The sequence below is a fragment of the Cervus elaphus genome, chromosome 33, assembly GCF_910594005.1.
Source record: "Cervus elaphus chromosome 33, mCerEla1.1, whole genome shotgun sequence".
Lineage (NCBI taxonomy): Eukaryota > Metazoa > Chordata > Mammalia > Artiodactyla > Cervidae > Cervus > Cervus elaphus.
The window spans coordinates 46,825,106-46,851,820 of NC_057847.1; the positions used below are offsets into that span (position 1 = coordinate 46,825,106).

The 26,715-nt window shown below is 39.7% G+C and overlaps 1 protein-coding gene across 1 annotated transcript in view; it reads left to right on the forward strand.

The window, feature by feature from the left end:
• The window catches only part of NEB (nebulin), a 220,594-nt gene that overhangs the window by 183,620 nt on the left and 10,259 nt on the right, over nucleotides 1-26,715 (forward strand). The window contains 23 exon segments of the mRNA XM_043894059.1: nucleotides 1,344-1,448; nucleotides 1,880-1,984; nucleotides 2,597-2,701; nucleotides 2,790-2,900; nucleotides 3,786-3,896; nucleotides 4,109-4,210; nucleotides 4,317-4,421; nucleotides 8,783-8,893; nucleotides 9,704-9,808; nucleotides 10,351-10,455; nucleotides 11,499-11,603; nucleotides 12,999-13,109; nucleotides 13,536-13,646; nucleotides 14,200-14,313; nucleotides 14,828-14,932; nucleotides 18,343-18,447; nucleotides 18,967-19,071; nucleotides 19,684-19,776; nucleotides 20,765-20,857; nucleotides 22,700-22,792; nucleotides 23,239-23,331; nucleotides 24,372-24,464; nucleotides 26,088-26,180. Coding sequence (XP_043749994.1) covers nucleotides 1,344-1,448; nucleotides 1,880-1,984; nucleotides 2,597-2,701; nucleotides 2,790-2,900; nucleotides 3,786-3,896; nucleotides 4,109-4,210; nucleotides 4,317-4,421; nucleotides 8,783-8,893; nucleotides 9,704-9,808; nucleotides 10,351-10,455; nucleotides 11,499-11,603; nucleotides 12,999-13,109; nucleotides 13,536-13,646; nucleotides 14,200-14,313; nucleotides 14,828-14,932; nucleotides 18,343-18,447; nucleotides 18,967-19,071; nucleotides 19,684-19,776; nucleotides 20,765-20,857; nucleotides 22,700-22,792; nucleotides 23,239-23,331; nucleotides 24,372-24,464; nucleotides 26,088-26,180 — 2,379 coding nt within the window.

Genomic DNA, 26,715 nt, shown 5'->3' on the forward strand with positions numbered 1-26,715 from the left:
GCCCATGGATATTGTACCCACTCAGCCGCTGTGTCAGGATACTGAGAAATGGGAGTTTAATTCTGAAATGAAGGTTACATTTTTGAAAGTGTCTCCAGTCATTTTGTTCTTCTCCTGCTTCAAACTCTGGAGCCTGCTTCTTCTGAACAAAGAGAACACTTGAGCTGCTTGATGCTGTCAGGAGTTGACCTAGACCTTCCTCCAGCTCATGTCTCTCTGTGCGGATTCTTCTTTGTGTGTGATGGGGCATCTTAAGGCCTCAACCACAGAAACATTTTTTATGCATTTAGATAAGTATTGACTTCTTAAAAATATATGTGGTTATATAATTAAAGGTTATAAAATCCAAGCTGTGACCACTAGTGCCACAGAGAATTGTATTTATTAGGGCAAACAAACTGAAATGCCTTTAGGGGCTGACAGGGAGCTCACAGGTGTCCTGAGAATGGACCGAGAGATAAGTAGCAGAATAGATGTGGGACAAAGCAAATGCAGTAAAATGTACATTGTAAAATCTAGGTGCTGAGTATATGGGTATTCTCTGTAAGATTCATGAAACTTTTTTTTTTTTGCAACTCTCCATATGCTTGAAGATTTTCACAATGAAATGGAAAAAATTTGATCAAAATTAATATATGAAAGCATGTGTATCTTACTGTACACAAATGATACCTTGACCAAGAAAAAGGAGAACAAAAAGAGTGAAGAAATGTGGCTGATAGTGAGGGCAAGGACACTCAAATGAAATTACATACACTCTATTACTCAGATTCAGCCTGAGGTAGCCAGTTCTCCAACTCAAACGCAAACCTAGCAAGTACACACACCCTCTGAAGTCAGGCTGCCTGGGCTTGAACCCGAGATCCACTGCTCCCTAGCTGTCTTACCTGGGCAGCTTACTTAGCCCCTCTAGACAGTTCCTCAGCTGCTGATTTCATGAAGTTGTGATGAAGATTAAATGAGTTAATATTTATAAAGCACTTTGAGAAATGCCTGGCAGAAAATAAAAAGTGTTTAATAATTTTTTTAAAGTTGTCTGAATTTAGTTAGAAGTTAAAAGTACTTGACTCAAAATAATTAAACTGCCCTGGCAGAGTTTGAAAAATCATTTCATCTGGAACCTTTAAAAATTATTAGCTTCTATTTTGAGGCCCAGGGGTCCCATAGGATGACAAAACTAGTTGCGTAAATTGTATAGAAATTTTAATTGGGGCTCTCTTCTTGCATAAAGAACCATGATTTGTTAAATGTTAAAATGCAAGCTGAGTCCCTCTGTGCTGCGTGTGTGGGTGTGAATTCAGGCCACTTAATGAACTGACCTGTTTCTATCTTGTTAAAAACAGTTGGACTACAAGAAGCAGTATGAAGCCACCAAAGCCTACTGGAAATGGACCCCTGACCGCCCAGACTTCATCCAGGCTGCTAAGTCGACCCTGCAGCAGAGCGATGTGAGATAAGAGAGACAGAACTGCATGACATACCCAGGGCAGAAACGTTCCTCATTATCCATAATTACCGCTGTCACTGTGTTAACCTTAGCTCGTCTGAGATCCAAGAAGGACAGGAGGGTTGTGAAGTGTGAGAGGCAAGCTCAGGAAGTAGACCTGGCCACACAGCTTGGTCTCACATGGCTGAGCCCAAACACTAATGGCTCTTGAGGGAGGCAGGGGAGGACCAGGAAAGCTTTGTCCTGGCCTTGGGGCTGGCGAGGAGGAGCCCAGCTTGCAGTGGACCCAGCCGGGAAACCCTTGCCCCCATCCTGGCAGTGAATCCTCATAGTGTCCTCAAGAAGGAGACTCCCTAGGAATTTAACCAGATACCAGCTTGCTCCTGTGCCTGGCACCCTTTTCCAGCTTCCTCTGCCTTTCTTCTGTTATAGTTTGAATACAAGCTGGACCGAGAGTACCTCAAGGGTTGCAAGCTTTCCGTCACGGATGATAAAGACATGGTGCTGGCCCTGAAGAATTCTATAATCGAAAGTGATGTAAGCATGCGGTCCCTTCCCAGAGGCCTGGCCTTCTGAAGCCCAGTCCCCAGGGCACCCAGGACTGGGGAGGGCTGCTGACCGGAGCCCACAGCAGTGACTTGGCAGAGCAGGGTGGCAGCAGCGGGAAGCTGTTACAGTCAGGTGGCCGGGCCTGATACAGAGGCTCCACGAGCCAGCCCTCTCAGCCAGCACTGGGGATCTGAGGGCCTGGCTGGACTCTATAAGGGAATATACTCATTTTCGTGGGGTCACAGTCTTCCTATGCTTCCTGTTTCCTCAGCTGGAAAGGAGGACTAATAATGCCTCCCAGGGCTTGGGGGAGGGTCCGATGACATTTCAAAGTGCTCTGAACTAAAGCTGCACATATAAAGATTCATCATAATGTTCATTCTGATTGTTATTAAAGCCTCAGCTTGCATGAGATAAAGAAAATCCTTTTTTGGTATTTCCCAAGATTTCTAAACATCAAATCTTATACTGAGTTTAATTTGTTTCTAACTATGTCAATGATGCTACTCTCCCAGCTCTGTTTAGTAACTCAGGAGCTTGATAAAAAATATGCAGGAGACTCAGAGGAACTGAAGAAATGCCTTTTTCTCACCCCTGCAGCTGAAATACAAAGAGAAACACGTCAAGGAAAGAGGAAGCTGCCATGCCGTGCCCGACACGCCACAGATCCTCCTGGCAAAGACAGTCAGCGGCCTGGTGTCCGAGGTACCCCTCCGGCAGCCCATATGCTCGCCTTCTGTCCCGGGCTGACGCCCCAGGCCGGCACTGTAACAAGCTCTCTGTGCTTTCCCAGAACAAGTACAAGCAGTATGTGAAGAAGCACTTGGCGCAGGGTTCATACACGACGCTGCCAGAGACCCGGGACACTATTCATGTCAAAGAAGTGACCAAGAACGTCAGTGATGTAAGCGCCCAGCCCCAGGACTCTTGGCTGCAGCAATGCCACTTTACCTTAGCATCCAGCAAAAGACTGAAAGTCATGTTTTTGCTCACACACACTTTCTTTTATGTCACTTCATTCTTAGAGCCAGTACCTATATCTGAACTTTGAACACTGGCTTAACAGACAATTCAGTAGGAACTTCCCTGGTGGTCCAGTGGTTAAGATTCCATGCTCCCAATGCAGAGTTTGATCTCCAGTCGGGGAACTAAGATCATGCATGCCACATGGTGCAACCAAAAATAGTAATGATAATAAAGACTCAATATTTATTGCCTTTCCAGTTTTGCCAACTGTGGCAGATATGGGTTTTACCATAGGATGTCTTGTCTGGCAATAAAGATATCACTACCCTAGTGGCAATAAAGGGAGGAAGCTTTGATAGTGAAAATCTGTCTTTCTCATCATCTCTCTCCTCCTTAAACTGCTGAACAATTTTAGAGAATCAAAATCACGTCTTCATATCTCCCTAATCTCTGCCCACTACATCCTTATGGATAATCCTTTAATAATCATGTATTTATTATTGTATCATGTATTTATAATAAATAATATATTTAATAATTTGTATTTATGAGGCTTATAAGGTTCCCTTTATTTTAAAAAGATGAATGAAAGAGTTTGCTTTGCTTGTAACTCATTCTTTAAAGACTGGTATGTGGCTCAATGTCAGGTACCAGGACAGAAATGAAAGAGAAGAACTAGAATACGGACAAGACACTCCAGTTCCAAAATGACAGCAAAATGGGGAACAATGGATTTTCCTTGAGATCTTCTCACAGTTCTTCAAGTAAAACAATTCTGTTCCCGACTTCCCCTCCTCACCTAAGTAATTCTGGCTCTTTTCAGACAAATTACAAGAAGAAGTTTGTCAAGGAGAAAGGCAAATCCAACTACTCCATCATGCTGGAGCCCCCAGATGTGAAACACGCCATGGACGTGGCCAAGAAGCAGAGTAACGTGAGTTCCTCTTCTCACTCTCTGGGGCCCACCTGCACCGGGGATTCCCACACTGGTGCATGCTGGGCTGGGCCCAGGGAGGGGTCACCCGAATTTCTGTATCTGGTGGTTTAAAATATGTGGTGGTGGGATTGATTTGGTTTTAATCAAAAAGGTTCCCTTCAGAAAGTCTGTCTCTCAAACGAGCAAATGTTTTCTTTCTCCAAATGAAGGTCGCTTACAAAAAAGATGCGAAAGAAAACCTGCATTACACCACAGTGGCCGATCGGCCAGACATCAAGAAGGCCACGCAGGCTGCCAAACAGGCCAGCGAGGTAAGTGGGTGGTTAAAACGTTGCCAGTCCACCAGGCATCGCGAGCAGGTAGTACAAGGCACCGCCACCTAGAACATGTTGTCCATTTGGGTTTTCTTTGATTCAGGTGGAGTACAGAGCCAAGCACCGCAAGGAAGGCAGCCATGGACTCAGCATGCTTGGTCGCCCTGACATTGAAATGGCCAAGAAGGCAGCCAAGCTGAGCAGCCAGGTAACGCACGTGGGCAAGCAGTCGCTCTAATGTGAGGAGATGTTTAGAAACCCTGCAGGAAGAAGTGATTCCCAGAAAGAAAGTGCAGTATTAGTGATCAAAGAGATACCGGGTCTTTGATAGCACTCAGGGCTTTGAAAATTATATCATGAAAAGCTTTGAAAATTTCTATCAGATACAGTCACTTTAACTTTTTTATTTAACAAACATATATTGAAAGCTTGGGCTAGGAACTAGGGGGAATAAATGTCCTCAGACTCTATGTCTACAGATAAATAATTACAATTTGGGGTTGTGTCTGATTGAGGTATGCACAGGGAGCTGAGGGGGAATGCCTAATGCTAGCAGATTTCATATTAGTGAGAAGATGGACTCAGAAATGTGCCCAAAATTGATTGCCCCATTACCTAATTTCCCTTGTTAGACTCATTATGTAGAATACTCCTGAGTTATGACAAGTTTTCAGACATTAGATCAGAGACTCCATGATCAACCACCAGATCTTCCAGAGAGCAAGTTTTACTCCAGAAGGACGAGCTCAAGAATATCTTATTTCTTCTCCAATTCAGAGATCCTGCCTTCTTCTTCTTTTTTTTCTTTAATATTTATTTATCTTCTTCTTCTTTACTGTTTTCTCAAGTATTTGTTTGAAGAAATAGGTTTAGGATACCTTTGGTGGTTGTACATATGCCTTTCAGCAATGCCAAACATGGAATCCCAATCTTTTGGAAGATACAAGTAGTAATGTCAGGTGACAAAAGAAATGGGAATTATGAAGAGACAAAAAGTTCAGATGTTGAATGATAAGCAAATATGATTTTTTTTAAGTTTTTAAATTTAAAATGCCAATGCAGTATTTTTATTACAAATTAATGGAATGGTATAAATACTTGAAACAAATATATGAAATCACCCACAAAAAGTAGTGGAATCTCTAAGAATAGTTAAATGTAACAAGAACTTTTCGATTTAAAACACTTTCAATGTGTTTTTAAATCTCCAAGCTCATTTTATTAGCAAGTTAAAAACAAGTTGAAATCTTGAAGACTTCGCTGGTTTGAAAAGAGCGAGGCCTGTATTTCTAACCTCAGGTGAATCCTGTGATGTGAAGAATGACACCCGACCAGGTGGTATTATGAGCTCCCCTTCTTGGGATTACTTCCTGGGAAAGGCTTCCTCAGGACTGACAGCTTCCTGGTGAGGCCCCTGGTCCAGGAGACCCCATCTGTGTGGGCCCTGCCCATTCTGACTTTGCTGTCTTGCTGGCACTCTAGGTGGAATACATCAAAGGCCAAAGGAGAGGGCACGGGCACGGCGCCGCATCTTATGACACCCCTATGATGAGGCAGCTTAAGAGAACTAATGTGCTCATCAGTGATGTAAGACCAGCACCAGCAAGCCCGTATCTCTGTCTTCCTCTTTCTCTTGTCTACCTTCTTAGCCTTGGTCAGGGGACTGACCAAGATGCACTCTTCTTCTGTTGGTCTTGTGTTGGAATGTGTAGAATGCTGTGGAAATTTGTCAGGGGATATACTTTTGCACACACCCATCTTTTCCTGCATGAAACGTTCCCCCTGGAACATACCTCCAGAGTAGGAAGGTAGAGTAGTTTTGAGATGGTCTACTAACCTCTTTAGGCTGTTGACACCGATCAAAGGATGAAGTGAAAATAGACTGGGCATCTTATCTCCAACCACAGGAAAGAAAGCCTCTGCTTATGATTGTCATTGGCATTTAATACATATAAGACTTTACTATGGTCTTTATACTACTTTACTATGGTCTCTCAGTTCAGACATACTCCAAATCAACAGTATAAACTGCTCAAAATGTTTTCAGTTGTAGCTTTCACCCTATGTCTTATAGTCTCAATAGCAAGAAATGTTCTAATTTTTGAACCTGCTCTTTAGTCTTTAGAAGCGCCAATATTATTGTCCTGTTCAAGTCTCTGCAAAGAAGTAGAAATGGATGTTAGATCTTTGTATTCAATGGAACTTTGAAAAAATTGATTAAAAACCTCTTTCCCACACTCTCTGAGCCTGCTGGGATTATGGACACTGATGTTGCCATTTGCAACATGGCCCTGTGTAGTCGCATCTCAGGTTTCCCTGGTAAACAAGAGAAGGAAGGCTCTTCCATTCCACATGCTGCATGAATGTGGGTACTGTACTTCCCACCTAATCCCACACCTTTCTAAGAATTCTTGAAGTCCTGAATCTGATATGTGTCCTTATCATGCAAAATAGAGTAGTGCTTAAGAAGATTTAGTCAAAAAGGAAGGTTGGACGTGGTGGCTCCTATTCCTGGCAGTAGTTATGCTCGACTGCATTTGCTTGGGGCCTTCTTGTGGAAAGAGGAGGCACAACTTTTTAATTAAAAAGTTAGAAATTTAAATTTGCTTAAAATTAACAGAAGAAAAATGAACTGAAAGGCCAGTAGAAAGCTGCTCTTCAAGTACTTTTTTCAGACGTGAGTTATTTTCTAAAAGATAAAGGGTTTTTAGCACTCTTCTAAAGAAATGGGTTTTATTCGCATCAGAGATGGGCCTTTGCATTTTTTCTTCCCCAGTCTTGCCTCTGCACATCTACCTGACTTTGCTTTTCTGTTTCTCAGCTGTTGGGATAAGCCCTATTCTTAGGGCTTCTGTATCCTTAGGAAAAGTTCTCTTGGTCCAGACACCAGCTCACCACGCCTGCCTTTCTTTAGCAGGCTTTTCATTTTATTTGGGGGGTGAATTTCCTTCCAGAGAAGAGCCATTGTAGCATTTGTTTATGTTGTGTCTTTCTGTTCTGCAGTTTCTGCTTCCTCTGTTGTGTGTCTGACGCGGTGTGCCCGCATCCTGCTCTACTGCTCTGCATGCTTATTTTGTCCGTGCGTTTTCACTGGAGATTGGTTCAAAATAAATGTCTTAGCACCGTGAATGCTTTTCCTTTAATGTGGCAGACTTCATTGTTCTTAGCACTCGAGTGGCCTCCTGTTGTGCCTGTCCTGCTGGATGTGGAAAGTCGTGGGGAAGGAAAGTGATGAAGCATGAGGGGACTGATTTTAAGTGTCTATGGTGTGAAATATCTGGGCAACCAGATTCTGGTGTGCTAACTTTGAATGAGCAAGTCTTTCATTCTACCAACAACAGAAACTCTAGGTGTCCCAGAGCATCAAATATTGCCCTTTTAGCTGGCTAACATCTAGAAAGAGCTCATTTTTCTTTCTTCCTAGAATAAGTAACTGTGCTGTGCTTAGTCACTCTGTTGTGTCCAACTCTTTGCAACCCCATGGACTGTAGCCCGCCAGGCTCCTCTGTCCATGGGGAGTCTCCAGGCAAGAATACTGGAGTGGGTTGCCATTTCCTCCTCCAGGGAATCTTCCCAACCCAGGAACTGAACCCAGGTCTCCTGCATTGCAGGCGGATTCTTTACCATCTGAGCTATCAGGGAAGCCCAGAATAAGTAACTAGTAGGGTTCTATTTCTGGTGTTAATCCTAGTGTCAAAGGAATCAGTCTGTTCTTCAATAAGTAAGTGTTTCTGTCACTTTCAGTTTATTCTATTGAATATTCCTATAAGTAAATCTCATCTTTAGCTATTTTGCTTAGGCATTATGACTGTCTCTTTCTTTCATCAATCAAATCACATTTATTAAGCAACTATTAGTGCCAGGCATTGCATTTATTTTTTAAATTGAATTTATTTAATCCTTTGCATCTTCTTTTATATATTCTGCAAGTAAAATATATTTAATCTTATTTTTCTCTTTATGTTAAATTTATCTCACTTCTTTCCTCCTTCTAACCTGAAATTATATCAAAGCCATTAACCCCCAAATTCTGTTCTTTTACTCAAAAGTTATGCCAATATTTTGCCAATTAAAATGATATAGCTAAAGTACAAAATAATAAATTCTCCTAAATTCAACAGATTCCTTACTTCTCACTATCTTGATCATTTATAAAGCCTCTTTGAACTCCTGGTAATAGACCTAAAATGCTTTTGGTTTTGCTAGTTAGGAAGACTGAAATGCTTCAAATCAAATATATTAGATCATGTCTCTGAATTTAGCCAGAAGCCTTTTCCCATGCATTTTTGTCTTTCATCAAAAGGAAGTGAATCTTTCATACCCCTGGATAATATAAAAATGAGCAAAACAAATACTATGTCATTTGTTCTTATACTCAATTGCCTGTTGTCTCTACATAATTATTAATAATGCTCCCTTTTACTCTTAAAAGTGGCCTACTTTGGATAATAAATTATATGATCACTTTATGTGTAACATATATTCTTTTGCACTTACATTTCCCCTGTTCCTCAGCCTTCAAATAAACTGACATTCAGGAATAATTTGGATTTTTGCATTTGCTATTAGGTTAAATACCGAGAAAATTTCAACAAAGAGAAGGGCAAGACACCAAAATACAATCCAAAAGATAGCCAGCTCTACAAAGTCATGCAAGATGCTAATAATCTTGCAAGTGAGGTATGTGCTTGTTTAACTGTAGTAAAATATATAATGTGAATTTGCCATTTTAAGTATTTTTAAGTATGGAAAAGACCCTGATGCTGGGAGGGATTGGGGGCAGGAGGAGAAGGGGATGACAGAGGATGAGATGGCTGAATGGCATCACTGACTCGATGGACATGAGTTTGAGTAAACTCCAGGAGTTGGTGATGGACAGGGAGGCCTGGTGTGCTGTGATTCACGGGGTCACAAAGAGCCAGACATGACTGAGCGACTGAACTGACTGACTGAAGTATGTAATTCAGTGGCATTAATTACATTCACAATGTTGTCCAACTACCACTATTAATTCCAAAGCTTTTTCATCACCTCAAAACACAAACTCTGTAACTATTAAGCAGTAACTCTCCTTTTCTCTCTCCCACCAAGCCCTGGTAAGCTCTAATCTACTTTCTGTCCCTATAAATTTGCCTATTAGAGATTTCATGTAAGTAGAATCATGTAATATTGGTCCTTTTTTGATCTGGCTTATTTCATTTAGCTCAATGTTTTCAAGGTTCATCCGTGATATATAGTGTATGTCAGAACTTCATTCTATCTATGGTTAAATAGTATTCCACTTTATGTGTATATCACACTGTGTTTGTCCCTTCATCTGTCAATGGATACTTGAGTTGTTTCCCGTTTTGGACTATTGTAAATGAGTTATGGTTTTTTATCACCATTTCCAGCATTTCTTTCAGGATGAGATATCTTATTATGGTCTCATTAGTACCAGTTTCCATTTCCTATTTATATGATTTTCTTTTTCCCCTTACTGTGGCACAGGTTAAGTATAAGGCTGATTTGAAGAAACTTCACAAACCTGTGACTGACATGAAGGAATCTCTGATAATGAACCATGTCTTGAATACAAGCCACCTTGCCAGTTCTGTAAGCTCAGTCGTTTGCTCCAAAAACAGCTTGTTTCACCCATTTACAGCTAAATCCCTTCTTTGAGGTCACATGCATCTCCTTCTCCGCTACCGAAAGCATGTCTGTTCTCTGAGTGCATTCTTCCAAATGACAATATTAATCTACCAGTGCTCCACGGACTGCAACACCTCTCAGATGATAAAAATGCTTCTATTTGGGGAATATTTTAACTTCCTTTTCTCCCAATTAACCACTCCCTTTCCTCCTTCTAAAAACATAGACTTAACACTTGGAATAGTTTCTTTCAACTTTTCACTCTTAAAAGCCTACTTTGAATAAGCCATATAATCTAAGTGCTTACATCCTTGTATTTATTAACTGACAATACTGAACATGTATTTTCATCCTTTAAAATGTTTTTATAACCCCCTATGTAGTGTTTGCTAATTTTCATTTGATCACAATGCTGCTGCTGTGTAAATATCCAACCTAAAGAGAAAAATAGGAATGCGGAGCAGCTTTGCCATCAATGTGCATTTTTTTGGACTCCTTCCCCTCAGTACCAGTACAAGAAGAACTATGAGAAGAGTAAAGGCCACTACCACACAATACCTGACAATCTGGAGCAGCTTCATCTAAAAGAGGCCACAGAATTACAGAGTATCGTAAGTTGACCAAGACTGTCTTTTTTCTTGCACATTCACCTACAATGTCAAAAGTTTTCATGGATTCCCCTAGAGGACAGTAGTTACACTTGTAGCAACAATTGCTTGTGAAAATGCCCAAGGATATTATGGGCTTGGAATTTAGCAACATGTGGAAACAAATGTTCATGTTATGAATGATAACAATATTTACATACATTGGAGAAATAGTGTGTAGGCATGCAGTATGTGTTATTCAGGTTACTCACAGGGACTGGAAGCATAAACATTATATCACCAGGAGACAGACCCCTTAGAAAATATTAGTGGGACCTCCCTGGTGGTCCAGTGGCTAAGACTCCGTGCTCCCAATGCAGGGGACCTGGGTTGATTCCTAGGTCCTACATGTTGCAACTAAAGATCCCACATGCCGCAGCTAAGACCTGATATAGCCAGATAAATCAATAAATATATTTTTTTAAAAAAAAGAAAAGAAAATATTACTAAGAATGATAGGGAGCCTTTGGAGGATTTGGGGCAGAGGAGTGATATGATCAGGTCACCACTGAAGTAGTCTCTGGGTGTGGAAGAAATTGCAAAATTTATACAAGTAAGATTCTCACAGGAAAGAACTCAGGGAAGGAATTCGCTGCCACATGACCTTCTATTTCACAAATTCAGCTATTTTCTTCCCCATTGGGAAATATTGGCTGATGCTCAGGCTAAAATATTCACATCTATACACATCAAATCTCGGCGAACCTTCTCTGTGGGCAGTTTTCTGTGAATTTCCTTGTCTCAATGCTTGTCTTGGCTGATTCTTCTGCAGTGATCCTTTTGTCTCCTTGAATTGAACACAAATCCTGACCATGCCTTGCAGACAGTTATGGTGTTATCCTGCCAGGCCAAAATAAAAAGTTACTTTCTGAAACATGACAGGGAACTGTTTTGCATGGCAATGAGATACCACCCAATTGGACATAATGTATCAACTAAAAATGCTATTGTTAAACTGGTCTGTCTCAGAATTGGCCAGAGATATCTCATAAGGGTTTTATCACTAGGTGAAATACAAAGAAAAGTACGAAAAGGAACGAGGGAAGCCTATGCTAGATTTTGAAACACCAACGTACATCACTGCCAAGGAGTCTCAGCAGATGCAGAGTGGGGTAAGTCCTGCACAAACCCCCATGCAGCAAATATACCATCGAGCTAATGCAAACAAGTGTTGAGCCTGTTGTCATCCCAAAGGTGTGGATGATGGGATTCTTCAACATATGATTACCAAAATCTTTTCCGTATCTCAAATCCTGCGGTTCCATTATATATATAAAAAAATGTTCTGAATAATAAACATTTACCATATATGTTTTATTTCAACTACCCTTTTCACAGAATTAGGACATAGCAAACTGTTCCTGATACTGAAACAAATAATTTTGAATGTAATGTAATTTTTTCTTTGAATCAGTTCCCTCTATGCAGACCCACTGTTGGCTTTGAATTGTTCTCTTAATAGGAAGCCTCCAGTCCCAGAAAGGAAGATTTTTTTCCTTTTAACCAGGATTTTTATCAAAATATCAAAAAAGTCACTGTCATATTTCCTATTTTAGAAATGTAAGCAGAGGCATCTAAAATAAAATTAAAATTTTAAGCAGTAGTGGAGAAGAATGAATGTTATTTTGAACCTGAGAAAGTCTGTCTTCATTGGGAAACAGGCTTATTTTGGGTTTCTTCTGCCTCACCTCCATGGGCATATCTCCAACCATAAAGATAAATGGCTTTTAATATAAGTAGTAGTTTGGGGTGCTTTCTGGTGTGTAGAATGCCAGATAACAGAACATTTTAAATTGTTTAAAACAGTTGGTAAACCTGGGTAAAAGCATCTGTGGGAGATCCTTGTACTATTCTTACTTTTCTGTAGATGTCAAATTCTATTGGAATTGAAAATGGCAAAAATCAAGTCCCAATGTCTATTCCAAGCCTCCCAGTCATACAACCTCATCCAGGGATTTGAGAGATGGGGGAGGTGGTGGCCCTTCCTCCCAACAGTGAACAAAACCTGATAACCTCTCTGGACTTCATTATCCACCTTATTTGTTCAGTGATTTAGAATAATACTTGCGATTATGAGAAAGGGCAAATTTGCATTTGGTGCCCTCAAGATTCCCTTCCTCTGAGTGTTTTTTTTTATTTTCTTCATCTGAGTCACTTCTAATTCAGAAGTAGAATCTTTTATTGCTTCAGAAGTGTCATCAAGAGAGAGGACAATGGATTGAGTCTTGGGGATACATCCATCCTTCCCCTCTCAGAGAGCCAGCCCCCATGGGAGTGGTAGACGGGCAAATGAGAGGCCACCAAAGGTTCTCAGCCTCTAAGTTCCCTTGGGTAATTTGCTCTACCCAGGGTATTTCCAGAACAATCATGTTTCAAATGTGTGATTATCAGCAGAACTAAGATCAAGAAGCCATACACAGAAAGAAAATGTAATTGTTTTCTTCCTAGGGTTGAGAAATAAGTTGTAACAAATATTCTTTCTTGTCTTTCCTTCCTACTTACATTAGAAAGAATATAGGAAAGAATATGAAGAGACCATTAAAGGCAGAAACCTGACTGGCCTGGAGGTCACACCAGCTCTATTACATGTCAAATATGCAACCAAAATAGCCAGCGAGGTAGTGCCCACTCGGTCTTTTCTCTCCCTCCTGATCCAAATAATTGCACTGACACTCATCAATGTATTCCTACCATTTTCACCACCACCTAACACTTTGGGTTCCAAGTTGGGTTCCCATGTGTTTCATACTAGCACCTAATCTATTACCCATGTTAATTCTCCTAATTTTTTAATTGAATACCTAATAAAATGTGCTTACCTTAGCATCCTATTAATTTCTAGTTTCTTATTTGATATTGGATATTAACTGATGAAGCTTATACCCTGCCTTTATTGATTTTTTATTGACTAAACTGTAACTGTTTGAAATTAGGTTTTTGTTTGTTTTGGGGTTTTTGTTTAGTATTTTGGTGAGGGACTTTTCAGCAAAGAGGAACAATCCAGGCTTTCTTGTGAGCATTGTTGCTTGTATTTTGTGCTATAGAAAGAGTACAGGAAAGATCTAGAGGAAAGCATCCGTGGGAAGGGTCTCAGTGAAATGGAAGACACACCGGATATGCTAAGAGCAAAGAATGCCACTCAGATCCTCAACGAGGTGGGCACCCAGCCAACTGCATGCACAGGATCAGCCGAGTATCTTCTCCTTCCTAGCCAAGTAGCATTTTTTTAAAAAGTGATAAAAAGTTTTTGAATTTCAGATTCTCTGTTCAATATGATTATTAATCATTACATAAAAATCTTGATTTCTGATGAGTTGATAACTGTTTCCATAGTGGCTATGCCTGTTCTTTATCTAATAGCTTTTGATTTAATCTTGATACATTTGTTGTGCCCATTTAAATAAAAACACCACACTGGAGTGGTGGGCACCTAAGTGTAATCATTTATGTACCAAACCAGATTTAAAATATGTTTTATACTTTAACGTTCTAAGCAGAGAATGCTAGAAACTGCTCCAAAGGAGGTTCTGGCATGAGTATAATAGTTTTCTAGAGCGGTCTTCTGTCGTCACCACTCCATCCTACCCCAGGGATGGTGAAGGTGACTCTAGCAATGCAGGTGGCATGTTATGTGGATCTATATTCACTCTGCACATTCATTATCTTGCTATGACAGCTAAGTAACATTTTCTTTTAATGCTACTATAGAAAGAATATAAGAGAGATCTGGAGCTGGAAGTCAAAGGAAGAGGTCTGAATGCCATGGCCAATGAAACTCCTGACTTCCTGAGAGCCAGGAATGCTACAGATATTGCCAGTCAGGTGAGTGTTCCATGTCAGTCTTTCAAAAAAAAAAAAAAAAAGTAGCCGTGATTATAAGAACACAATTACAGTCAGATGCATATAATGGCATGGTGGAATCTGTTCTGATGAAAGGATCCAGGACCTTTGCCAGGGCTGCTCTCATCTGTCCTTCTCCCAGCTCTTTGGAAAACAATCAATGCCTTACTATCCATTGATTATCTCTCTCCTTCTCCTTTCCCAAACCTTGCACAACTCTCACCAGCCCTCACCCCACCCACTCCCCAATCAACTAGATAGTAAGCCTAGGACTCAACCTTTCTTTCCGAATCTCACTCCTTAGCATAAAGCTATAAACACAAGAAAAAAAAAAAAAAAACAATTGTTGAGTAGCAGATGAATGAATCCTCTTCTGTTTTTATTTTGAATAATGAGTCCTTTTAGAAAAGAAATATTAATCACTTAATACTCAAACTGAGCCAACAAATGTGTGCACTGTAAACATTCACCCAACTATTGGATGGTCCTTTTGTAGATTAAGTATAAGCACTCAGCAGAAATGGAAAAAGCCAATTTCACTTCTGTGGTTGACACTCCGGAGATCATTCATGCCCAGCAAGTCAAGAACCTTTCAAGCCAGGTAAGGACATTCATCAGGATATCACACATTGACCCCAATCACAAAGAACAAGTCTTTCCACTAATACTGAAGGAGATTCTTTCAAATCACAATTTTGCCAGTAAAAAAGAAGGGATTTGTCTATGATGCAAGTTTGAGTTAAATTTGAGATTCCTATACCAGAATTAAAATAAAGAAGAGAATTTTAAGGTACTGAAGAACTCTTAAAATGGTTCTATTCATGATTTTTTAAGGGCTTCCCAGGTGGTGCCAGTGGTAAAGAATCCACCTGCCAGTGAAGGAATACAAGAGACATGGGTTTTACCCCTGGAGTAGAAATTGGCCACCCACTCCAGTATTCTTGCCTGGAAAATTCCATGGACAGAGGAGCCTGGCTGACTAGTCCATGGGGTCACAAAGGGTTGGACATGACTGAACACACACATGCATGCACATAATTTTTTAAATTTATTTTTCCAGTTTTATTGAGATAAAATTGAATGTATCACTGTATAAGTTTAAGGTGTACAGTGTAATGGTTTGTGAAAGTCACTCAGTCATGTCTGACTCTTTGGGATCCCATGGACTATCAAGTCCCTGGAATTCTTCAGACCAGAATACTGGAGTGGGTAGCTGTTCCCTTCTCCAGGGGATCTCCCCAACCCAGGGATTGAACCCAGGTCTCCCACACTGCAGGCAGATTCTTTACCAGCTGAGCCACCAGGGAAGCTCAAGAATACTGCAGTGGGTAGCTTATCCCTTTGCCAGCGAATCTTCCCAACGCAGGAACTGAACTGGGGTCTCCTGCATTGCAAGCAGATTCTTTACCAACTGAGCTATTAAGTGTAATGGTTTGGCGTATATTAATTGTGAAGTGATTACCTCAATAAGTTTAATTAGCATCCATCATATAATAAGAGAAAAAAAAAATTTTTCCTTGCGATGAGAACTCTCAGGATTTAGTCTCTTAACAACTTTCACACACCATGCAGCAGTATTAACTATAGCTGTCATCATGTTATTCATTACATCCCTACTACTTTGTAAGTGGAGTTTTGTCGCTTTTGACCACCTTTCTCCAATTCCACCTCACCCCCAACACCCACCTCTGGCAACCACAAATCTGATCACTTTTTCTACGAGTTTGATTTTAGATTCCACAAGTATGTGAGATCATACAGTATCTGTGTTTCTCTGACTTATTTCACTTAGTGTTGTGCCCTCCATGTCTACCCATGTCGTCACAGATGGCAGGATTTTGTTTTTATGCCTGAATATTATTCCATTGTACATATATAGCACAACTTTTTTTTTAAAAGTGGAGGGTAACTGCTTTGCAATGTTGCATTGATTTCTACCACACAGCAATGCAAATCAGCGACAATTAAACATATATATATATGTATATGTATGTATGTACATATGTATATATATCCAGGAGTTGGTGATGGACAGGGAGGCCTGGCGTGCTACAATTCATGGGGTTGCAAAGAGTCGGACACGACTGAGCAACTGAACTGAACTGAATATATACACACACACCACAACATTTTTTATCCATCATTTATTGATAGAGGCTTAGGTTGTTTCCATGTCTCAACTATTATAATGATGCTATGAACATCAAAGTGCAGGTATCTTTTTGAATTAGTGTTTTTATATCCTTCAGATATATTCCTAGAAGTGGAATTGCTGGATCATGTGGTAGTTGTGTTTTTAATTTTTTGTGGATCCTCTATACTGTTTTCCATAGAGGCAAACCCAGTTTACAATCCCAGTGGGGCACTGTTCTCCACACCCTGACCAACAGTTGTTTGTTATCACTTGTCTTTCTGATGATGGCCATTCAAACAGGCATGAGTTACCACCCATAGTTAAAGAATCAGTCTCTTAAAATGTGGATGTAAAATTTGTGTGCAAATCTGGAAGAAACAAAGTTGATCACCCACATTTGATTATCAGTTTCTTTAACAAGATTGAGATCATGTCATCAACACTAACCATACAATCTAACCCTGATTCTTCCTGATGGATAACTCTCTCTCTTCCTACAGAGAGATAAAGAAAATTATGATGTCCTTCATACTCCAAGATATATCCTCACTTGTTTTAACCTTCACTGCTGATTAGGAACCTGCAATTTATTTCAGTAGCCCCAAATCAAGAGTTTTTTGCTTGTCTTCTAAACATTGAGTTAGAAAGCAGTAGTTGCTTGACCAGGCTATACTTCATAACACCTGGGAATGTAGTTTTCCTGGCCTCATCCTGGAAGTTCTTGTTGGACCTGCCTACTGGCCCACCCCTGTAGCCAGGAGCCCAACCATACCTGCTCACAGCTCAGTGACAATATCTTTGTCACCAATCAAGGACTGGCATTCAAGAGGCCTTGCTGATAGCTCTCAACCCTCCTACTTTTCTCCATTTTGCCTGTTTAATAGTCTGGCTCCATCCAGTTTACTGTAGGCATCCCTTTGTCGCTGCCAGGAACCTCAGGGGCTGTCACCTCTTTCATACGGCCACTTGGCCAGTTTGCTGCTGCTGCTGCTGCTAAGTTGCTTCAGTCGTGTCTGACTCTGTGCCATCCCACAGTTGGCAGCCCATGAGCCTCCCTGGAGGCTTCTCCAGGCAAGAACACTGGAGTGGGTTGCCATTTCCTTCTCCAATGCATGAAAGTGGAAACTGAAAGTGAAGACACTCAGTCGTGTCCGACTCTTAGCGACCCCATGGACTGCAGCCCACCAGGCTCCTCCATCCATGGGATTTTCCAAGCAAGAGTGCTGGAGTGGGGTGCCACTGCCTTCTCTGCTTGGTCAGTTTAGCCACAGTTTAGACACCTTTGTTGTTCAGCTGCTCAGTTGTGTCCAACCCTTTGCATGCTGGACTTCCCTGTCCTTCACCAACTCCGAGCTTGCTCGAACTCATGTCCATTGAGTCGGTGATGCCATTCAACCATCTCATCCTCTGTCATCCCCTTCTCCTTCTTCCTCCTGCCTTCAATCTTTCCCAGCATCAGGGTCTTTTCCAATGAGTCAGCTCTTTGTATCAGGTGGCCAAAGTACTGGAGCTTCAGCCTCTGCATCAGTCACTCCAATGAATGAATATTCAGGATTGATTTCCTTTAGGATTGACTGGGTTGATCTCCTTACAGTCTAAGGGACTCTCAAGCCTTCTCCAACACCGCAGTTCTTCTCCAACACCAAAATGACAATGGGTAATGACAATGGATCCTGGGCTCAGTTCTCCTGGAAAGAAGAGGCCTGGTGCTCACTGATCCAGAGGGCTCTGCTTTACAACTCCCTAACATCCTTAAACAGTCCAAAAAAAAAAAAAAAAACACTTTCCCTCTGCTGAGCAGGAAGGGCTATTTTAGGTCCCATTGGTCTATATCCCTGTGTTGTTCACCATCGTTATTTCTTGGAATCTATTTCCAGAAAAAGTACAAGGAAGATGCAGAAAAGTGCATGTCATATTATGAGATCGTTTTGGACACCCCGGAGATGCAGAGGGTCCGGGAGAACCAAAAGAACTTCAGCCTTGTGAGTTTTTATTGATTCTAAGGCACAGCTCACTGGGACCTGGGTTGAGGCCGGGGAAAGAAGGATGCCTCTGGGCACACATGCTTGGGTATCCAGCCTACAGTAGCCCTCAGCACCTCCCACCCCTGCCCAGGAGATGTGTGTTCCAGTTTCCTCCGGGCTCACCTTATTATCTCAGTCCCAAATCATCTTGCACTTTGTTAGTGACTTCTTGTTGTTGAATATGAACTATCACCATCTTTTCCAGGTGGTGACATCTTTTTCAAAGTTAATTCTAGGCAAGAGATATTAAAAAAAAACAAAAACTTTTAGGGTTTTAAAGTTTAGTTTCTCTCCAAAATTCTTATTGAATTTTTCATTGGCTATCTATGATTATTGTGGCAAATACATTTAAAAATATATATATGTGGTTTTAACTTCCCTTACACAATATAGGCAATTAAAAATATATAAAACAATGTTGAAATCTTAAGATATTTTCTCTCTTTTCATAACAAGATGTTTACTCTTTTCTCATAGCTCCAATACCAGTATGACCTTAAAAACAGTAAAGGAAAAATTACAGTTGTTCAAGACACGCCAGAAATACTGCGTGTTAAAGAAAATCAAAAGAATTTCAGCTCGGTATATTTACCATTTATTTTCCATTTAATGCTAACCTAATAATTTCAGTCTCTTTAAAAATATACTAGCCTCACGTTGATTCAGACAATTAACATCTAACCTCCCCTGTTAATGCTATCAGTTATTTGTTAAAATTCCCCAGAATTCGCTCTAAAACCACCACTCCAGAGACCATTAGAAATAACAACTTAAATCTGCTAACAAAGGAGCTTTTAATCTCAGGGCAGTAACACGTGTTGTCTTGCTCCAAGATGGATTTCTTTTCGACACTGTGATTTATTATCCTTTCCCAAAATAACTGACTGACTTTATATTTATTTAATGGATCTTGTGTTTCACACTGGAGTGTTTTTTAATCAACATTTTCTGGCTTTTCTCATTATGTATTAACACAGTATGATAATCTTAAAAGAAATCTCCAGGTCTGAAAAGTGACGTGTGTTGCTACATGTGTGAGTTACTGGGGCTGACGCAGAAGACGCTCCAGCACTTGCCTAAGAACGTTCTCTAGTGTCTTTTGTGTTCACAGAAGCCATGTGTCCTACTCTTTCTCCAGGAATGGTTGTGTTGTCCTTTCTTCTGTGTAACACTGTCCTAATTCTGAATACCCAGGTTTTATATAAAGAGGACGTCTCACCAGGAACGGCGATTGGAAAGACACCGGAGATGATGAGAGTGAAGCAAACCCAGGACCACATTAGCTCGGTAAAGACACCCACTGGGGACTCATTTTCAGTATCTTCTGCCTCCCTTTGATCATCCACACTGATGGCTGAGCTGTACTCAAAGATTCTGTCACCAAAACAGCCGAAGTTGCTAAAATAAGAGGGAGATGCCATAATGCAGTGTCAAGGCAGTTTTCATGAGTACTTGTTAGACATGAAAAATGGAGAGCCCTGTGTCAAAATGAACCAGAGTTGGACAGTAGTTTAGTCAAAAAAAAAAGATCTTCATTCAGGAAAATTGTAATATAGTGAAAAAGAGATCTCCGTATAGAACTGAGCTCAATTCTGAATACAAGGGAAAGTAGGGCTTTATGTGAGGGGTGGATGGATGGGGTGGGATGGGGGAGAATGGGAAGGTGGAGAAAAGATCAATGGATGGAAAATTACTCAGAAGAAAACAGGGAGGTAAAGGCGGGGGGATTATGGCTAAAATGGCAGATCAAGGTAGTCAGACTTCACCTCGGGGCTGGGGCTGAGGGGTAAGGAATTTGATTAAATATTAAGGAGGATGAAATATCCCAGGTGGGAGATTTTGGCTAAACTGACTTAGCAGGATTCTTGCTAAAACCGGGTGGTATAAAGGTGTCCAAAGGTTAAGACCTAGGTTGGAAGACAATACAGATGTGCCTGACTAGAATGTGGTCAAGAGACTCCTTGTCACTTGTGAGTCAAAGAATGGCCCTTCCTGGGTGTATGTGTGTGTCTGCCCGGGGCACATGAACTGTGGTATAAGATATGGGAGACCTTAGACTGAAACCCCTTCTCTTCCCTAAGTGTGGTCCCCACCCCTAAAGAAATCATAGAGAACCCATGTGTCCTTGTCCTTGACATGGTTCTCCTCTGACCCGGTATCAGAATGTGGCCCCATTCCCACTAAGGATAGAGGCTGTACTATTTAAACCGTGACTTTGTACACTGTGGGGTGACTAACCGCACACATGCTCATGTTCCCATTTTTATACCTGCAGGTGAAGTATAAGGAGGTGATTGGACAAGGAACGCCCATCCCAGACCTGCCTGAGGTGAAGCGCGTCAAGCAGACACAGAAGCACATCAGCTCGGTAATGGCCCCTTCCCATGCTGGCCCCTTCCTGCGTCACCCCTTCCTCCTCCTACCCCCTTGGACAACCCTCCCTGCCCTGCGAGGGGCAGTGCAGTTTGCAAAATCAAGATAAGGAAATTCTGTCTTTACATAAATCAGGGAGCAGAAGGGACTTGGCTTCATGTTTAATCATCATATGTGCAGTTCCTTAAAATGTGCTGACAGTAGTGATAAGGTTACTGAGATGATCTTGTTAATTACACATACCTACAAACATAAAATATAAAACAAAGCTGTGTACATGCATGTACCTCAGGATATTCTCCCCCATCCCTGGGTAGCCTTGTGAAGTCTACATAGCCTTCTCCCCTAGCCCTGTGTCCTCTGCCCTCTCCTAGTAAATACAGTGTGTTCTGAAGGTGCTGGCTGTCATCTTACCCACAAAGGTGTATCTTAAGCCTGTTCTCTTAACAGGAATTTCAGGCACCTGTGTACGGTGTCTGTGTATACGTTGGGAGACCCACCACACTTGAGATAGCAGGTTTAGCACACATTTCTCCTGACCTCTGTCCAGCTAGCCCCGCCTCCACCCACACCTTATCCCCCAATGCCACTTGCCACTCTTTCCCATCCACAAGCAGTTTCTAAGCAGCTGCTGGCTACTAGCCAAAGATTGTGTGAAGTTTGGGAAATAGTTTATAGCCAATAAAAGGCAAGGATCTTGATCGAGGTTTTCTTGGTCACTGGAGGAAATTCAATCCCATTGAATTTCCATTAGAGAACACAGGCTGTTTCTCTTGTAAGTCGTCTGTATCCTTTAGACCTCATTCCCTTTGCATTCTCTGCTTCTGCCTTGGCTCCCCTGCATTTAGAATTGCATGTCCACTCATCCAGGAAAGCCAGCCTGCATCACCTTTGCCACTTCTGATCCCAATTTCTTGCCTTTCTCTGGTTTTGTTTTGTTCCGTGGTCCATGAGTTCTGTTGCCTTGCCCAGTAAAGAAATACAACTTTGTTTGAAGATGGTAGATTGTTAAAGATCTTGAAAAGTTTCCTAGCAAAATAGAGATATTAGCACTAGTGGCAGTGATTTTAGGAATTAATTTGTGACACAAACCCCCAGATTTTCCATGTTGTTCCCCAGCCTCTGCTCTAGTACAACATAGAATCCATCCACTTAATCCTTCCTTCCTTTAGGTGGTCAATTGTTAACATTGTGAGGGAGGGTAGAATGAGGATGACAAAAGGCTCTGGAAGTTCCTCACTTGTTTCATTAACACAGTCCTTTGGACTTCTCCCTGTTCAAAAACACTAATTTACACGATTCAGCACTGAGTAAAAATTTCAGAGAAAGTTGCTCTTCCTGCAGAAATAAACTATTCAAGTCTCCTTACATTAAGGGGTACCTAAGATTAAAGACCAGTTAGGAATTTTCTGGAGAAAATACAAAACAAAATTCTCAACCCTGAAAGAAGAGTACACATGATTAGAAAAATGTAAACCAAGCCACCTATTTATGACCTACTATATTCAAGGGACTGATACTAGATGTTAGGAAATGGTTAATGTTTTTTTCAATGTTGAATGTATTGGCACTTTCTAATGCATTTTAGGAATGTATTGATACTAAATGTTGACTAAAGAAAAGTGCCACAGTTTAGTACAGTCTTCAAGGTAGTCAAGTTACTACCTTTGAAGAGAGAAAATAAATATTTGTGGCATTTTTTTTCCTTATTCCTAAATGTCATGTTTGAAAGCTAGATTCTTTCTGTGAGTGTCCACCAAATAGCTGGCATATAGGTGTAAATCCGAAGGATTCGTGGTCATTTCACTTTTTTACATGTTCTAATTATCTTCTGCAGGTTATGTACAAAGAGAACCTGGGAACAGGCATTCCAACCCCTGTCACTCCAGAGATTGAGCGAGTCAGACGCAATCAAGAGAACTTTAGCTCGGTATTTACAAATATATCATCATTCTTTTAAAAAATAACATCTTAACAGTTGTGTGTGTGTGGTGTGTGTGTTACCACCTGACCGAGACCATCTAGTCTTACACAAAATGACTCACTTTTCTGATGGTATTTTAACCCTTTTGGTGACTGATCAGTGTGACCACTTAGATCTGAAATACTGTAAAGAGAATTAACACAAGATTTCTCATCATTACATTCATATCTTATAACTCAGTGCTTTCCGCTGTACTTTTTCATTCCCAGAATTAGCAGAATAGAGTTTATCCTTAAAACGTGAAGTAACAAGTTAAAGTATTATTCTTACTAAATGTAACTCACTAAAACTCCCTCCTCACACCCTCCCCCCGCCCAGCCCCCAGTTTTCTCTCTTCTTTGATCTTTGTGCTTGTTTTGAATGTCTTTTGGGTACTTTTTTGTATCTCACAGGTTTTGTACAAAGAAAATTTGGGGAAAGGAACCCCAACACCTATCACTCCAGAGATGGAGAGAGTCAAACGCAATCAAGAGAACTTTAGCTCGGTATTTCTTAGGGGGAAAAAATATAAAATCCCTTAATTTTTATTTAAAATATTTTTAACACATTACCAATATATAATTTTCTTACTATAAAAATACTAAATTCATAGAATGAAAATGACACCAAATGTTACCTCAGTTTTCAACCCAAATCTAATTTAGTATTTTAGTTCTGGTGTGAAATTTTAACTGTTTTTCCTAAAACATAGCTATTGATCACATTCCTTAAAAACCTATAATACTTAGTGTTTCCTTCCTCAAATCCTTGAATAACAGTAGATGTTTCTAACTGTTGTGGCACAAATCAAAAGTAAAATCTAACATGCCTTCAAAAGGACAATGTTAACTAGAATTCTATTTGTTTTTATTATGGCTCTGTTTGATGTATTCTGTGTTTGCATCGTTTCTTAAAAGAATGTGATTCTTGAACACTTTCATTCCAAAGACAACTTAGCAATTCACAGTGACTTAGAAATACAAGTTTACTTGGCTCAGCTATGTTTGTATATCACAAGAGATATAAATGGGTTTCTTTGGAATAGTTTCAGGGTCATTGAACGCTAATATTTATTTAGCTTTTAATACTTATTTATTTTATTCCCCAAACCCCTTTCTTCTTGGTCTCCTGAGAATTACCAACAGCTCACTATGCATATGAATTTCAGTTAACTTGAGCACTATTTGGTAAATCCTAATCCTGCCTTTGAGAAAAGGTATATATATGTATGGGGGTTGGCCAAAAAGTTCATTTGGGCTTTTTGGTAATATCTTACAGAAAATCTCAATGAAATTTTTGGCAAATCCAATAAGTGACTCCTGCCTGTAATCTGAAAGTTCTGTTGGTATTAATGCCACTTTTTTGTATGAGACAAACCTCATACTGTTTGTGATGAAATGTCCAAAGGTAATCTATACTTGTTCTATTTCTGAAATTTATTTAGGCCTATTTCATGTCACTAGGAAAACAAACAAGCAAAAATACTTTTAGAGCCTACCTTAACAATGGATCCAGGCTGATTTGATTGTTGGTTTTATACACACAGATTCTGTACAAAGAGAACTTGAGCAAGGGGACTCCCGTCCCTGTCACCCCTGAGATGGAGCGGGTCAAGCGCAACCAGGAGAATTTTAGCTCGGTATTTGGGAGAAAGCTCCTTTAACTTCGTATTAAAAAATAATAATACCTTTCTATAAAAACTCCTTTTAGTCCCTTTAAAATAATCAGTTTAACAAATTCTTTAAAAAAACAAAACAAAAACTCATCAACTTTATTCTTCCTTTTTCCAGATCTCTTACTCACCATTTGATTCTAACACTTTATACTTCCTATAACAGTCCCTTACAACTTTTCACAGGTTCCTTTCCATGTTTTATAGGACTTTTGAAGTTCATTGATATCCAAAACCCCCAAATACTATAGCTTTTATTTACTTAGAACTATTTTTATTTGATGTGGCTGGGTTAGCAGTGTAAGAAAAGACACAGGACTTGAGGCCCCAGGTAGAAATAATGGCCCTTGCTGAGGACAGGGGTTACCTTAACAGAGATCCTACCTATAAAACAGTGGCACCAAGAGAGAAAATTGCTCAGAATCAGAACCCAAAGGAATCTTGATACTTGTTCCAAACAAGACATTCCATCAGTAGAAATCGAGACCTTCTGATTTTTAAAAAAAAATTTGAATTAGATGAATTTGTTTTTCTTAATATTTTTGTTGAAAAACTAGAATACTCAATAGTCTGTGAAGCTTTCATATAAGGATCTTAGATTCATTTATGCCTGAGATGGAGAATCCAAGTCATTAGGAAAACTTAGCTGGATTCTTTTTGAGGAGGGGAAAGAGTAGAGCAGTAGGGAGAGGTTTCATCCAAAATGTTTTCTAATTGCTCATTGAAATAATTATGTGAAGGAATCAAACTTCCAGATAATATCAGTAACCTTCTTGGGTCCCACTGTCTTTTTGTTTTTGTTTGTGATTACTATTCACTAACAATCTTTTGATTTTATTGAATTTTCAGTATAAATTGATATTTTTGGAATGTTATATTTACTGTTTTCCCTATAGGTTTGTTATTATTATTCCTTCTTTTGAAAAAGTTTACATTAATTTTCAAAGTTATTTAAAAATTATTTTCATCTATATTAGAGTAGGTATATTGTTATTTACATCTATTTGAGATATTAATGATCCTGATGATCCTGGACAATTTCTTCCTTTAAGTAACCATTTGTGTTAATTTCTACATAGGTTGCGTTTAGACAAAATTGTCCAGTGGTGCAAAGAACCTTTAAAGATTCTGTATTTAGACTCAACCACCTATATAACTTGAATTTACACAACAAAGACCTGTTTCCTATATTGCATAGATTTGACCTGAGGTTTAAAATATCTGTTATTCTATAAGACGAATATTCTGTGTAGGGAAAATGAATATTTGCCCTCCAATTAAAAAATAACCTTTCTGTGGTACACTAAGTATTTTAGTACTTTTATGAAATAATTTTTCTTAATTTTTAACACAGAAAATCAACATTTAACATGAGTTAGCATAAAAGTTGAATATCAAATATACTGGCCCTTTAGCCAAGGAAATGTGGAACATGTTCTCATCCAGACCTGTGCTAGAAAAGACAAGCTGACTTGGTGAATTTGTCTTTCCTGTGTGATGTCTGTGTTTCATAGGCTCCTTAAATGATAACCTGAAAGGGCTGTTTTGACTGCTCTTGTTTTTTTCTGGATGCTTTCTTATATTGTACAGGTATTATACAAAGAAAACATCGGGAAAGGGATTCCAATTCCCATCACTCCAGAGATGGAGAGAGTCAAACACAATCAAGAAAACTTTAGTTCGGTATTTAAAAAACAAACAAAAAACCCTTTAACTAATTTAAAATCATTTTTTAAAAAGATTAATGGCTGTATCTTAAAACCTAATCAACTTATTCCAGTAAAAACTTTGACATGTCTTGTTTACAACTTAATGCTGCCATTTCCTGTGAAATCAGTCTCCCCATTTTGGTTAAACATTAATATCACTTAAAAAATGTTCAATATTACTTTCCAACCTTTAAAAACATAACATACCCAGTCTCTAAACCCCCATGTTTATCCTGCTTTGGCAACTTTGAACGTAGAGTTTACAAAAATTTGTTCTATAGATAAATATAAACCATTGGCCTCATTTCCTATTCTAACCTTTTTGATCTCTACTGGTATTTGTATAGATATTTTCAAGTTCTTTTAGCATTTTGTCACTGTTGTCCATTTGCCTCAAGTATAATTCTTTCCAATATTTCACCCAAACTAAAAATCTGACTTCTTTTGAAAGTCAACAAAAGAAGATCTGTGTGTATGTACTTTTAAATACACAATGTTTATAAAACCTA